Source organism: Leucoraja erinacea, chromosome 2, assembly GCF_028641065.1.
Source record: "Leucoraja erinacea ecotype New England chromosome 2, Leri_hhj_1, whole genome shotgun sequence".
Classification (NCBI taxonomy): Eukaryota; Metazoa; Chordata; class Chondrichthyes; order Rajiformes; family Rajidae; genus Leucoraja; species Leucoraja erinaceus.
This window is the reverse complement of record NC_073378.1, coordinates 16,392,777-16,407,805: the sequence shown is the minus strand read 5'-3', so window position 1 is coordinate 16,407,805 and position 15,029 is coordinate 16,392,777. Positions and strand designations below refer to the sequence as shown.

The following is a 15,029-nucleotide window of genomic DNA, read 5'->3' as shown; positions in this document are numbered from 1 at the left end:
TGTGGCAGAGAGTTCCAGAGATTCACCACTCTCTGTGTGAAAAATGTTTTTCTCATCTCAGACCTAAAAGATTTCCCCCTTATCCTTAAACTGTGACCCCTTGCCCTGGACTTCCCCAACATCAGGAACAATCTTCCTGCATCTAGCCTGTCCAACCCCTTAAGAATTTTGTAAGTTTCTATAAGATCCCCCCTCAATCTTCTAAATTCTAGCGAGTACAAACCAAGGCTATCCAGTCTTTCTTCATATGAAAGTCCTGACATCCCAGGAATCAGTCTGGTGAACCTTCTCTGTACTCCCTCTGTTTATCTTCAAAAATTAATACTTACATATTTCCAAATTGAGCACTCGTGCAGCTCTCTGAGAGAGACCACAAGTAAAAGCTCCTCATCCTTTTTATGGTAGGCCAGGCAAGTACAGGAACGCAAGTCCAATATTACATCAGTCATTAAAACTGATCTGTTGAGAATGCAAACTGGGTCCATTTTGAACTAGAAGTGACAAAGATGACCCATGAAATTATGAAGAACGTTCTGATCCAAAACGTCACCTATTCTTTTTCTCCAGAGATGCTGCCTGACCTGCAGAGTTCCTCCGGCATTTTGTGTCTAATTTTGATATAAACCCGCATCTGGCGTTCCTTCCTATACAGGAAATTATTCACTGTGTCGAAAGTTTAGCATACAGAAAGATGCAGTGAAAACAATTAAACACAGTTGTAACAAAAGGAGGGACATTTTCAGCATAAAAGAACAGATATTGCAGCATTCATTCACAAAATTAACAGTTCTACAGAAACCATGTAAGATGATGCTTTTCTTACACGACCTTTACGTTTTCTCTGTAGCCCCCCCCCCCTCATCCAAAGGTTTTTCTTTCTCAGAAAGCAGGGTAAATGGGTTGCTGTCAGATGTCCTCAATGCTTTTCAAAGGTTTGACATCAGGAAAGATTACAGGAAAACCTGAATGGCGTTTTTTTCACCTCTTTGACACTTAATTTACCTCCTCGGTGATTGAGTCTGGGAATTCAACAAAAAAACAGATTAGACCTGTGTACTTCATTTTAATTGCAACTTAAAACTAAAATAAAAAAGGCAAAACATTTTAGTTTCACTGTGTTTTGAATGTCTTGTAAAATAAAGATTTTTGAGCAGATTAAGAGGGAATTATTCTATGCAATAAGTAAGTCCTTGAGTTTGTCTATCTGTTGCTCACCAATTCTTAACAAGCAAATTTTCCATATTGTCATCAAGCTCCTCTTCAAGCGAATGGCCACCCAGGACAAGCCCAGCGACCTCCGAACCCAATTGGAGCCCAGTATAATGAAGAGGTAAGCAAAGTGAAAATATTGACCGAGATCAATTAATTTTCCTGTTTAATAACAATTTTCTTTGATAACAATCTTTAATAACTATCTTTGACAATCTTATCACTAGAATGCTGAATGGATGGAAAGACAAAAAATAGTTGCAGGAGTAAGACATTTGGCCCTTCAGCACCGCCATTCAATATGATCATGGCTGATCATCCAAAATCAATAGTTCGTTCCTGCTTTCTCCCCATATCCCTTGATTCCGTAGGTTAGGATTAGAAGGTTTCATCTAACGGAAGAGTTTGGATAGAGTTGGATTGTTTTCTCTAGAATGTCGGAGGTGAGGAGAGACCTGATTGAAGTATATAAAATTATGAGTGGCATGGGTAGGATGGACAGTCAGAACTTTTTTTTCCCAGGGTAGAAATGTCCACCACTGGAGGGCATAGTTATAAGGTGAGATGGTTAAGGTAAGTTTAAAAGAGATATGCGGGGCAAGTTATTTTACACAGAGAGTTGTGAGGCAGATGTGACAATGGCATTTAAGAAGCTTTTAGAGAGGCACATGGAAGTACAGGGAATAGAAGGATATGAATCATGTACAGGCAGATTAGATCAGTTGATCATGTTCGGCACAAACATTGTGGGCCGAAGGGCCCGTTCCTGTGCTGTACTGTTCTACGTGTAGGAAAGAACTGCAGATGCTGGTTTAAATCGAAGTGCTGGAGTCACTTAGCGGGACAGGCAGCATCTCTGGAGAGAAGGAATGGGTGACGTTTCGGGTCAAGACCCTTCTTTTGTTTTATATTCTAACTTTAACTAGTGAGTACATAGATTTCCCCTAAAACTGATCGTGTAGTCTCAATAGTACAAACATTGGCCTGGAAAAATGGACGGTACAGTGGTACACGGGATCTGCAATGTAAAGCATAATCTTAAGCCATAGTGTTCTTTCAATTAAAATAACCTTTTTTGCCTAAGCTTTGCCTTCAAACAGGTGATGGGAGAACAAGCCTCTCGCAACAGACAAGTCCATGCTTGTCTGTTGCCCAGATAATGAGCAGTGTGTGACTACAACCTTCCCATCCTCCATAAAATTAAAGTCTTACCAGTGGGATCACAGACATTGGGGATATCTGTGAGGATTCCAGGACTTGTTGCACAGGCAGTCTTGCCCATATGATTGCATGTAAAAGCATGAGGTCAACTGTTCATTTCAAATTCACTGACCTCACTTTTGCAGGCTCAAAGCCTGTGTTATATGTGGAGAGAATCACGGCATAATTTACCAGAGATGATGATTTCTTTCTCCAAACTACTGGGTAACAAGTGAAAAGTGAGCCCACACCTCATCTTTGTTCTCCAGCAGGGGACATCCCTTCTGCAACTATCCACAGGATGGTCATTGAGAGTGACCTGGCTTCAGGCCAGGGGCCCAGCCTAGGACCACCCTGTTAGCTCATAATGAAGGAAGACTTCTTCAACGGTCTCCAAGCATGCCTGATGAGAATTATCATATCTATAAATAGATTAAAAAATTAAAACATGCTGATTAAAATTAGTTAATGGAGTCATACAGCATGGAAACAGGCCCTTCGGCCCAGCTCATCCATGCCATTGATGAAGCCTTACTTCATCTAAGCTAGCCCCATTCGCCCATATTTGGCCCATTACCCGCTAAATCGTTCCTATCCATGTACCTTGTAGATATGTGAAAAGAAAGAGATTAGTTAAAACAAATGTAGGTCCCTTGCAGTCAGAAACAGGGAAGTTGATCATGGGGAACAAGGATATGGCGGACCAATTGAATAACTACTTTGGTTCCGTCTTCACTAAGGAAGACATAAATAATTTGCCGGAAATAGCAGGGGACCGCGGGTCAAAGGAGTTGGAGGAATTGAGTGAAATCCAGGTTAGCCGGGAAGTGGTGTTGGGTAAATTGAATGGATTAAAGGCCGATAAATCCCCAGGGCCAGATAGGCTGCATCCCAGAGTACTTAAGGAAGTAGCTCCAGAAATAGTGGATGCATTAGTAATAATCTTTCAAAACTCTTTAGATTCTGGAGTAGTTCCTGAAGATTGGCGGGTAGCAAACGTAACCCCACTTTTTAAGAAGGGAGGGAGAGAGAAAAATGGGAAATTACAGACCAGTTAGTCTAACATCGGTAGTGGGGAAACTGCTAGAGTCAGTTATTAAAGATGGGATAGCAGCACATTTGGAAAGTGGTGAAATCATTGGACAAAGTCAGCATGGATTTACGAAAGGTAAATCATGTCTGACGAATCTTATAGAATTTTTCGAGGATGTAACTAGTAGCGTGGATAGGGGAGAACCAGTGGATGTGGTGTATCTGGACTTCCAGAAGGCTTTCGACAAGGTCCCACATAAGAATTAGTATACAAACTTAAAGCACAAGGCATTGGGGGTTCAGTATTGATGTGGATAGAGAACTGGCTGGCAAACAGGAAGCAAAGAGTAGGAGTAAACGGGTCCTTTTCACAATGGCAGGCAGTGACTAGTGGGGTACCCCAAGGCTCAGTACTGGGACCCCAGCTATTTACAATATATATTAATGATCTGGATGAGGGAATTGAAGGCAATATCTCCAAGTTTGCGGATGACACTAAGCTGGGGGGCAGTGTTAGCTGTGAGGAGGATGCTAGGAGACTGCAGGGTGACTTGGATAGGCTGGGTGAGTGGGCAAATGTTTGGCAGATGCAGTATAATGTGGATAAATGTGAGGTTATCCATTTTGGTTGCAAAAATAGGAAAGCAGACTATTATCTAAATGGTGGCCGATTGGGAAAGGGGGAGATGCAGCGAGACCTGGGTGTCATGGTACACCAGTCATTGAAGGTAGGCATGCAGGTGCAGCAGGCAGTAAAGAAAGCGAATGGTATGTTAGCTTTCATTGCAAAAGGATTTGAGTATAGGAGCAGAGAGGTTCTACTGCAGTTGTACAGGGTCTTGGTGAGACCACACCTGGAGTATTGCGTACAGTTTTGGTCTCCAAATCTGAGGAAGGACATTATTGCCATAGAGGGAGTGCAGAGACGGTTCACCAGACTGATTCCTGGGATGTCAGGACTGTCTTATGAAGAAAGACTGGATAGACTTGGTTTATACTCTCTAGAATTTAGAAGATTGAGAGGGGATCTTATAGAAACTTACAAAATTCTTAAGGGGTTGGACAGGCTAGATGCAGGAAGATTGTTCCCGATGTTAGGGAAGTCCAGGACAAGGGGTCACAGCTTAAGGATAAAGGGGAAATCCTTTAAAACCGAGATGAGAAGAACTTTTTTCACGCAGAGAGTGGTGAATCTCTGGAACTCTCTGCCACAGAGGGTAGTTGAGGCCAGTTCATTGGCTATATTTAAGAGGGAGTTAGATGTGGCCCTTGTGGCTAAGGGGATCAGGGGGTATGGAGAGAAGGCAGGTACGGGATACTGAGTTGGATGATCAGCCATGATCATATTGAATGGCGGTGCAGGCTCGAAGGGCCGAATGGCCTACTCCTGCACCTAATTTCTATGTTTCTATGTTACCTGTGCAAATGTATTTTAAATGTTGTTAGCGTACCTTCCTGAACCAATTTCTCTGGCAGCTCATTCCATATATGACTCGCCCTCCGTGTAAAGAAGTTACACCTTAGCTTCCTTTTAAATCTTTCCCCTCTCACCTTAAATCTATGCCTTCTAGTTTTTGATGCCCCTTTCCAGAGAAATAAAACTGTGTGCCTTCAACCCATGCAGCTCCTCATGAATTTATACATGTCTGTAAGGGCACTGCTCAGTTTCGTACACTCCAAGGAATAAAGTTTTAGCCTGCCCAACCACATCTTATAACTCAGGCCATCAAATCCTGGCACTAAGTGAATGACAGAGCACTAAGGGCAGTGCAGGACCATATGCAGGACTATATGGGACAGTTCTGTTTCAATGTCTTATGTTGTCGTGTCCGTGCATGTCTGGGATAGATGGGGAATGAATCATACTACTTAGCAAATATTTAAATGATTCCAGGTTCCTGTACATATGCTCAGAAACTCAGCAATAGACGATAGACAATAGGTGCAGGAGTAGGCCATTCGGCCATTCGAGCCAGCACCGCCATTTAATGTGATCATGGCTGATCATCCCCAATCAGTACCCCGTTCCTGCCTTCTCCCCATATCCCCTGACTCCGCTATTTTTAAGAGTCCTATCTAGCTCTCTCTTGAAAGCATCCAGAGAACCTGCCTCCACCGCCCTCTGAAGCAGAGAATTCCACAGACTCACCACTCTCTGAGAAAAAGGGAATTGAAACTAATGCATCATTTTGCCGCTTTATAAAGATAAGATTTATCTTTAATAAGTTACCACATATACACAGGGCCGCAAGAAAATAGAAGCAGGAGTAGGCCATCAGGCCTTTCAGGTCCACCTGCCATTTAATAAGACCATGGCTGATCTATGCTGGCCTCAGCTCCTCTTCTGTGCCCTTTCTTCATTCCCTTCTTTTCCTTGACTTAGCAAATATTAATCCACCTCCATGAAATAATAATAATAATAATAATAATAATAATAATAATAATAATAATAATATAATAATATATTGTCATTGCACATAAGCGCAACAAGATTTGGTATGCAGCTTCCATCCGATGTCATAACATAAATAACTAATAAAATTTAGATTTAGATACCCCGAGAACATGGTTTGTAAAAAGAACAGTAAAACAGTCAAAACAGTTCAAACAGACTAAAGTGCAGATGTGTCTGTGCGACGTGACCATCCGAGGAACACAGTCCATGGGGGGGGGGGGGGGGGGGGGGGGGGGGGGGCACTCAGCAGGGCCGGTTCAGAGCCATTATAGCTCTGGGAATTAAGCTGTTCCTGAGTCTGGAGGTTCGGGCGTAGAAGGCCTTGTAACGTCTGCCGGAGGGAAGTAGTTTGAACAGTCCGTTACAAGGGTGTGAGGAGTCTTTATGGATGGTATATGCTAGAAGGTATAGCTTTAAGCAGAGAGGCCCAAAATGTAAAGGAGATGTGCGGGGCAAGTGTTTGACGCAAAGAGTGACGAGTATCTGGAACCTGCTGCGAGGGAGTGGTGGAGGCCGACACGATAGTGGCATCTAAGAGTATTTTGGATAGGCACATGTATATGCAGAGAATGGAGGAATATGGAAAGATATGGATTATTGTGCAGGCAGGTAAGAGTTAGTGTGGGCTTTATGCTTGGCACAGACTTTGTGGGCTGAAGGACATGTTCCTATGCTGACCTTCTATATTTTATGTTCCATTTAAAAATGTTCGAATGATCCAACTTCCACCATCCACCAGGGTAGAGATCAGCATAATCCAAATACTAAACCTGGCCCAGGGTGAATGGCACTGAGTTATAGGAAGTAAAGGCAAACTAAATTTGTAGCCAAGCCAGGAAAAGGAGTTAACTGAGGGGTTGCTAAATAATAACATTATTACTTAGGAAAATGACGTGGAATATTACTTATGACGTGGAAAAGCTTTTCCCACTGAGAGTAGGGAAGATTCAAACAAGGGGACATGACATGAAACATAGAAACATAGAAACATAGAAATTAGGTGCAGGAGTAGGCCATTCGGCCCTTCGAGCCTGCACCGCCATTCAATATGATCATGGCTGATCATCCAACTCAGTATCCCGTACCTGCCTTCTCTCCATACCCCCTGATCCCTTTAGCCACAAGGGCCACATCTAACTCCCTCTTAAATATAGCCAATGAACTGGCCTCAACTACCCTCTGTGGCAGAGAGTTCCAGAGATTCACCACTCTCTGCGTGAAAAAAGTTCTTCTCATCTCGGTTTTAAAGGATTTCCCCTTTATCCTTAAGCTGTGACCCCTTGTCCTGGACTTCCCCAACATCGGGAACAATCTTCCTGCATCTAGCCTGTCCAACCCCTTAAGAATTTTGTAAGTTTCTATAAGATCCCCTCTCAATCTTCTAAATTCTAGAGAGTATAAACCAAGTCTATCCAGTCTTTCTTCATAAGACAGTCCTGACATCCCAGGAATCAGTCTGGTGAACCTTCTCTGCACTCCCTCTATGGCAATAATGCAGCATGAGAATTAAGGGACTGAAGTTTAGGGGTAACATGAGGGGGAACTTCTTTACTCAGAGAGTGGTAGCTGTGTGGAATGAGCTTCCAGTGAAGGTGGTGGAGGCAGGTTCATTTTTATCATTTAAAAATAAATTGGATAGTTATATGGATGGGAAGGGAATGGAGGGTTATGGTCTGAGCGCAGGTATATGGGACTAGGGGAGATTATGTGTTCGGCACGGACTAGAAGGGTCGAGATGGCCTGTTTCCGTGCTGTAATTGTTATATGGTTATATGGTTATATGGTTAAAATGAAAACTCAGCCATGAACACAATGAATGGCGGAGCTGGCTCAAAGGGCCAAATAGCCTCCTCCTGCAACTATTTTCTATGATAACAACTACAATCAATGTTTGTTGTGCGAGTGGCTCATAAAATAACATGTATTTTTGATTTTAAGGTGAAGACGACGAAAGATATTGACACCTTCCTCCCGCCACCACCTGCGCAAATAATGTTTCAAGGCCCTAACGATTTTGATGAAGAGGATCTCCCACCTCCTCCTCCTCCATCCTTTGAACCTCCCCCTCTGCCTTTCAAAGCTCCTCTAAGTGCAGCATCACCATCCAAGCCAAAGCTCTTCTCGAGACCTCCTCCAACACCTGTCCGATCTTCAACAGCATCAGCAGCACCACCTCCAACCCTACTCAAACGGAAAAATTCAGGTGGGAAAAATGCCATCTTTACGGCGTTACCTCCACCGCCACCGGATCCGGAGAGTTTACCAGAGCCGCCTCCAGATTTCCTGCCGCCGCCTCCTCCTTGCTTTAACAGCACTTCAGGTGGAGGGGCACCACCTCCACCTCCACCCCCTCCTCCTCCTCCTCCTCCTGCTTCAGCTCCAGCCACCTATGCCGCAAGAATAGTCGTGCCGAAGAGGAGTGAAAACAGCCCCAATTCTAGACCTGTTGTCTCGGACAAGCCAGACCTTATGTCAGATCTCATGAAAGTCTTACAGAAAAAAAGAGCGGCACTGAATGAATAAGTACAAGCAGTTTCAAAACAAAGCTTTGAGTTCGTACTGAACAATTTACCAAAATGTTTTACGTTATTTTAAGAGAGAACTGAAATTCTATCAAAGGGCAAATCTAGCTTGGTGAGGTCCTCTTTTCAATTTCTCTTACTGATTCAGTTGAACTCAAGGCTCCACTATTGAAACATGTTGTTGTATGATTGATGGCGATGTTTAAAGTGTGATCTCCAGTTTAGAAGGATGTGAAACAGGAAGAGTTTGGACTCCTAACGGCCATAACGGCCGGGATTGCGGTCAAACAGCTCACAAACCAGATCCAGATTCACATGAAGAATTTCTGTTCGGACAAGTTAATAAAAAGGATTTATCAGATGCAACAAATACATTCTGCTTCATTCTCAATACAGTATAGCAAAACAAAGAACAAATTAAGTGCCTTGGTGAAAATGGCTACCAACCATGGATTTTGAGCTTTCTTGGTTCCAATTCTTTCTAGTTAATAGTCCAAAAGTTTGTGTTTGTAAAATTGAACAGTGATACAGGAGGCAGAGTTTTCAGGCAATTTACCATTTTACGCTTAGTCTGGGGCTCCACTGTTTCATTATTGGCCAACATACAATGCAGTTTTGAATTTGACTAACACCCTACTGAGAAGAAACTCAACCAGTCTCACCAAATTTTCTGTGTTCATAGTGCCTAAAATCTTCGGAAACTAAAACTCTATAATGAGTATATTTGCATTATTGTTATTAAAATTTTATAAATAGTATACCATGGCTACCATGACTATCGAAGGGCCGAATGGCCTACTCCTGCACCTATTTTCTATGTTTACCTAATGTACTGCACATTTCAGAGAGAATTCTGAATTTTCCTTTCTTCTGTTTTAAGAATGATTTTACCACTCACAGAATCTGATTTCCACACATGGAGCAACTGCTGTTGATGGGAATATCCGATTAAAGCTAATATTCATGGCATTACAATTAGTGTATGAAAAGGTTCCCAATAGTAAATCTTACATGGTTTCCTGATGTCGAGACTGCAGAAGTCTTCACTGAAATGCTGGGTGTCAGTACGAATGGTCCTGAGGTCTGGGAAATTTTATGACTCGGACTTTTATGGCACCAATCTAGTGGGGATGCCACAATATCCTATTAATATTATCATCTCAATGTGAGCAGCAAAGCTGAATTAAATCTGCACCTTGAACAGTCAAGTTTACTTTGCAAAGAAAAGGTAGCCCTGACAATCCACAGCTCTTGCAGCTATAACCCCCCGACTATTATCTGAATGGTGGCCGATTAGGAAAAGGGGAGGTGCAACGAGACCTGGGTGAGGTGCTGTTCCTCCAATTTCTGGCAATGGAGGAGAGCCAGGACAGAGAGGTCGGATTGGGAATGGGAGGGGGAGTTGAAGTGCTGAGCCACTGGGAGTTCAGGTAGATTATTGCGGACTGAGCGGAGGTGTTCGGCGAAACGATCGCCCAACCTCCGCATAGTCTCCCCGATGTAAATCAGCTGACATCTAGAGCAGCCGATGCAGTAGATGAGGTTGGAGGAGATACAGGTGAACCTTTGTCACACCTGGAACGACTGCTTGGGTCCTTGAATGGAGTCGAGGGGGGAGGTGAAGGGACAGGTGTTGCATTTCTTGCGGTTGCGACGGAAAGTGTCCTTGAATGGAGTCGAGAGGGGAGGTGAAGGTAGGCATGCAGGTGCAGCAGGCAGTGAAGAAAGTGAATGGTTTGTTAGCATTCATAGCAAAAGGATTTGAGTATAGGAGCAGGGAGGTTCTACTGCAGTTGTACAGAGTCTTGGTGAGACCACACCTGGAGTATTGCGTACAGTTTTGGTCTCCTAATCAGAGGAAATACATTCTTGCCATAGAGAGAGTACAGAGAAGGTTCACCAGACTGATTCCTGGGATGTCAGGACTCTCATATGAAGAAAGACTGGATAGACTCGGCTTGTACTCACTAGAATTTAGAAGATTGAGGGGGGATCTTATAGAAACTTACAAAATTCTTAAGGGGTTGGACAGGCTAGATGCAGGAAGATTGTTCCCGATGTTGGGTCACAGCTTGAGGATAAGGGGGAAATCCTTTAAAACCAAGATGAGAAGAACTTTTTTCACACAGAGAGTGGTGAATCTCTGGAACTCTCTGCCACAGAGGGTAGTCGAGGCCAGTTCATTGGCTATATTGATTGATTGATTCTTTTAATGAAGAACTTTTTTCACACACTGGTGAATCTCTGAAATTCTCTGCCATAGGAGGTACTTGAGGCCAGTTCATTGGCTATATTTAAGAGGGAGTTAGATGTGGCCCTTGTGGCTAAAGGGATCAGGGGGTATGGAGAGAAGGCAGGTACAGGATACTGAGTTGGATGATCAGCCATGATCATATTGAATGGTGGTGCAGGCTTGAAGGGCCGAATGGCCTACTCCTGCACCTATGTTTCTATGTTTCTATGTCTGTGTGGTTAGTGATGGACACATTCACTCGAATGACCACAAGTCACCAAATTAATATGGAAACACCTGCCACAAGAAATACCTCATGCTCTCTTTATTCATCCCTACAATCTAAGGATCCCTGAGCATGGTTGCAGATCCATTTCTTTTCATATATATGTATCTTGTAAATGGGGCTTTTCTATGTTCTCTATTGTGGAGCCAATTACACCTGTTAGGATGCCACCACCTAGACCAGATATGCTTACCTTGCTGATCTCCAGAAAGGGTCTCAACTAAAGAAGTGAATCAGGAACTATCAGCAACCACAGACATACCAAGCACAAATGCTGCCATAAGGGTTATTAATTTACCAAAGAGTTGTAGAGAGCTTGTACCATGCACAAAGCTGACTGAAATTCTTAGCATAAGAGTCCTTCCAATTTTCCAGTGGCCTTTGGTAGGTTCCCATCAGGCCTTATGTTGGAAATACAGAGGAAGTTAAATGTAACTTTGGTTGGAACTAGATACTATGGCACAACTAAAATAAAATTCTAATATTTTAACGGTATTCTAATATGGTAATAGGACAATGTTGTAATTTGGGAAAAGAGAGACAACAGCCAAGAGTCTTTGCATTAAAACTGAACAGTCTGCCCTATGCCTCCATGAAGTGTATGAGGGTGTGAACAATTAGTAAATGTTTTGTACATAAGTATGAAAGAATGATAAGAATAAGTAATTACAGAGATAACATTTGACGTACTTGATCATGCTCCTCTTCCAGCTGCGCCACTGTGCCGCCCAGAAATCTGTAGACTGAGCATTTTGCTTAATAGATAAAGTGGCTATAATTCATATTTAATTACATGAAACTCTGCTATACCCACTTCTGTCAATCTTGTTCCATTGAAGGTAAAAATATTCAATAGCCTACAATGCTCCACGTACTTTGAATTGCCAATTCCACTGTTTTAACAGAAAATAAAAAGTTATAGATTCCCTGTGACTCTCAGTAAATGCACCGCGATATGTAACAAAGTTGACCAGGATGGTCCCAGATTTGATAACTGGTTATTGCTGAGTTTACTTATTGCACCTAGAACTGATCTCAATGTCCTAAGATTAATAGTGAGTGGAAAACTGTCATCTTCAGTATCTGCCAGTTATCTGTAGGTATCTTCCCACGGGTCATCATAAATCCCATCAGATTTTACTAATCAGCATAAAAAGAACTAATTTAGGCAAAGTACAGTACATAGAACAGTACAACTGAAACAGGCCCTTTGGTCACAATATCTGTGCCAAACTTGTTGCCAAGACCAACTCTTAACTGTCTGCACACAATCTATATCCCCCAATTCCCTGCATATCCACGTGGCTATCTAAAAGTCCCTTACATGCCACTATTCTAACTACCTTCATCCTCAGCAGCAATTGTTTAAAAGATCTTGCCCAGCACATCTCCTTTAAACATTGCTCCTCTCACCTTAAAGCAATGCCCTCTAGTATTTGGTATTAACACCCTTGGAAAAAGATTCTGACTGTCTGGTCTATCTATGCTGCCTATAGTGTTATGTAGTTCTATCAGGTCTCCCCTCAACTTTCATATCCCAGAGAAAACAATCCAAGTTGCTCCACCCTCTCACTGTAGCTAATGCCCCCTGACCCAGGCATCATTCTGGCAAACCTCCTCTGCACCCTCTCCAAAGCCTTCCTCTAATAGGACAACCAGACCTGCATGCAATACTCCAGATGACACCTAACTAAAGTCCTAGAAAGCAGCATCATGACTTCCTGACATACTCAATGCCTTGACGAATGAAGGCATGTGTCCATATGCCTTAAGCCCCTGTCCCACTGTTCGAGGTAATTCAAGAGTTCTCCCGAGTTTAAAAATGAATCGGACTTGTGGTAAGTATGTACTTACCAGGAACGTTGGAGCTCGGGACGTCTCTTAGCAGCTCGTAACGCTAACGGCAGGTACCCAGTAAACGCGGTAAACTCGTGAAGATTTTTCAACATTGTGAAAAATGTCCACGAGAGCCCCGAGAACCCCACGAGCGGCCGTTACCGTAATTCTCCCAGTTGGAATCAGGGGAAACTCGGGAGAACTCTTGAATGACCTCGTACAGTGGGACAGGGGGCTTTACCACCCTATCTACTTGTTACCACTCTACCAAAAGTGTGACAGCAGCAGCATTTAAACTTTGACCTAGAAGGGCATTGCCTATTAAGATGATAGCGATAGTAAGTTATAGGAGTAGAATTAGGCCATTCGGCCCATCGAGTCTACTCCGCCATTCAATCATGGCTGATCTCTGCCTCCTAATCCCATTTTCCTGCCTTCTCCCCATAACCCTTGACACCTGTTCCCATTCCCAGGATCTCAACTGGTAAAGGAGTGATGCCCTAAATCAGGCCTTATTATGAACAGCTGTTCCTTGTCTTCATGGAAATTTAATATTTCTTAAACAAATTTTGGAACAATTATTTGAAAATGCCTCAACAATGTAATTTTCTGTGAGTGTAATAACTTTGTGTTACTATTATTGCCAGTGTTTATGTGAATAAAGGTACCATTCATGCTCCTTCTCTGAGAAACTCATTACAGACATTGAATTTTGTGATAAGGAATACAAGTGTCGTAGTAACTCAGCGGGACAGGCAGCATCTCTGGAGAGAAGGAATGGGTGACGTTTTGGGTCGAGACTCTTCTTCAGTTTCCAGCTTGTTGTGTCTATCTTCGGTTTAAATTAGCATCTGCAGTTCCTTCTTACACAAGAGTCAAACATTATGAAGCTTTAAGCTTTAATGACAGACAAATAGCAGAAGGAGCAGGAGCATTCAGTAATTTGTGCCTGCTCTATCATCCATTAGGATCATGGCTGATCATTTATCTTAATACCAGATTCCAATTATTTCTTTATACTACTTGATGCTCACTTTACTGACAAATGTATCTTCTTTTTTCTTAAACATCTTCAACGATTTAGTCTTCTCAGTTTTCTGTGGATCGCGCATATTTATCACCCTCTCAATGAAGAACTGGAGGAGTGCTCTTCCCACTCAATCCTAAATGTCTTGTATACTCTTGAGAGAGCAACCTCTTGGTCTATCACAAACACGGGGAATTCCCGGGATGGCGGGAATGTCATATGTTGATAGAATGGAGTGGCTGGGCTTGTGCACTCTGGAGTTTAGAAGTAAGAGAAGGGATCTTATTGAAACATATAAGATTATTAAGGGATTGGACATGCTAGAAGCAAGAAACATGTTCCCGATGTAGGGGGAATCCAGAACCAGGGGCCACAGTGTAAGAATAAGGGATAGGTCATTTAGAACAGAGATGAGGAAAAACTTTTTCACCCAGAGAGCTGTGAATCTGTGGAATTCTCTGCCTCAGAAGGCAGTGGAGGCCAATTCTCTGGATGCTTTCAAGAGAGAGTTAGATAGAGCTCTTAATGATAGTGGAGTCAGGGGGTATGGGTAGAAGGCACGAACGGGGTACTGATTGAGGATGATCAGCCATGATCATATTGAATGGTGGTGTTGGCTCAAAGGGACGAATGGCCTACTCCTGTACCCATTGTCTATTGTCTAATTTAAACATGTGAAGAATGAAATAAAATACCAGAGCAAAAGGCTACAGACTTTTGGTTGTTGAGTGGAGCTACTGCTCATGGAAAAAAGCTGTTTTTATATTAGGCTTTGGCAGCTTTAACATTCTGGAGTTACCTTGCAGGTGCATCTTAATCTTCTGGATCAGCCTATCACGTCAAATACCTACTAAAGTCCACATTGAAATCAACCCTTAAAATTGAGAAATCTATCTCACCTCTTTACCAATTGCCAATAATCCCTCGTTTAAACCGTCTACTTTAGACAAGGCGTTTGTACAATGGGAAAGCTGAGCTGGGAGACCTTTACGAGATGGGGACCTTCCTCTCGTTTCAAGAATTAGTTGAAATATCATCTGAAAGGTAGTCATTACTTCAGATACCTTCAAATACGAGACTATGTGAAAATACACGCAAGATTGTCACTCCATGGGTCCAGATATACTAGATGAATGCATGAATAGAAAGGCGGATTCAAATAAGTTAATATCGTACTTCGATAATACCCTTTTAAATTTACATATCCCATTGTCGGAAATAATTAGGCG

At 42.6% G+C, this 15,029-nt stretch overlaps 1 protein-coding gene across 3 annotated transcripts in view; it reads left to right on the top strand.

The window, feature by feature from the left end:
• apbb1ip (amyloid beta (A4) precursor protein-binding, family B, member 1 interacting protein) overlaps window positions 1-13,452 on the top strand; it is a 168,363-nt gene extending 154,911 nt beyond the window's left edge. For 2 of the 3 annotated variants that reach the window (XM_055652177.1, XM_055652165.1), the window contains exons 13-14: window positions 1,254-1,330; window positions 7,835-13,452. In XM_055652177.1, the coding sequence (XP_055508152.1) occupies window positions 1,254-1,330; window positions 7,835-8,419 (662 nt within the window). In that variant the 3' untranslated portion in view covers window positions 8,420-13,452. The remainder of the gene's footprint in view (window positions 1-1,253; window positions 1,331-7,834) is intronic. The other variant, XR_008725163.1, reaches the window with a different exon arrangement.
• Window positions 13,453-15,029: the final 1,577 nt, after the last annotated feature.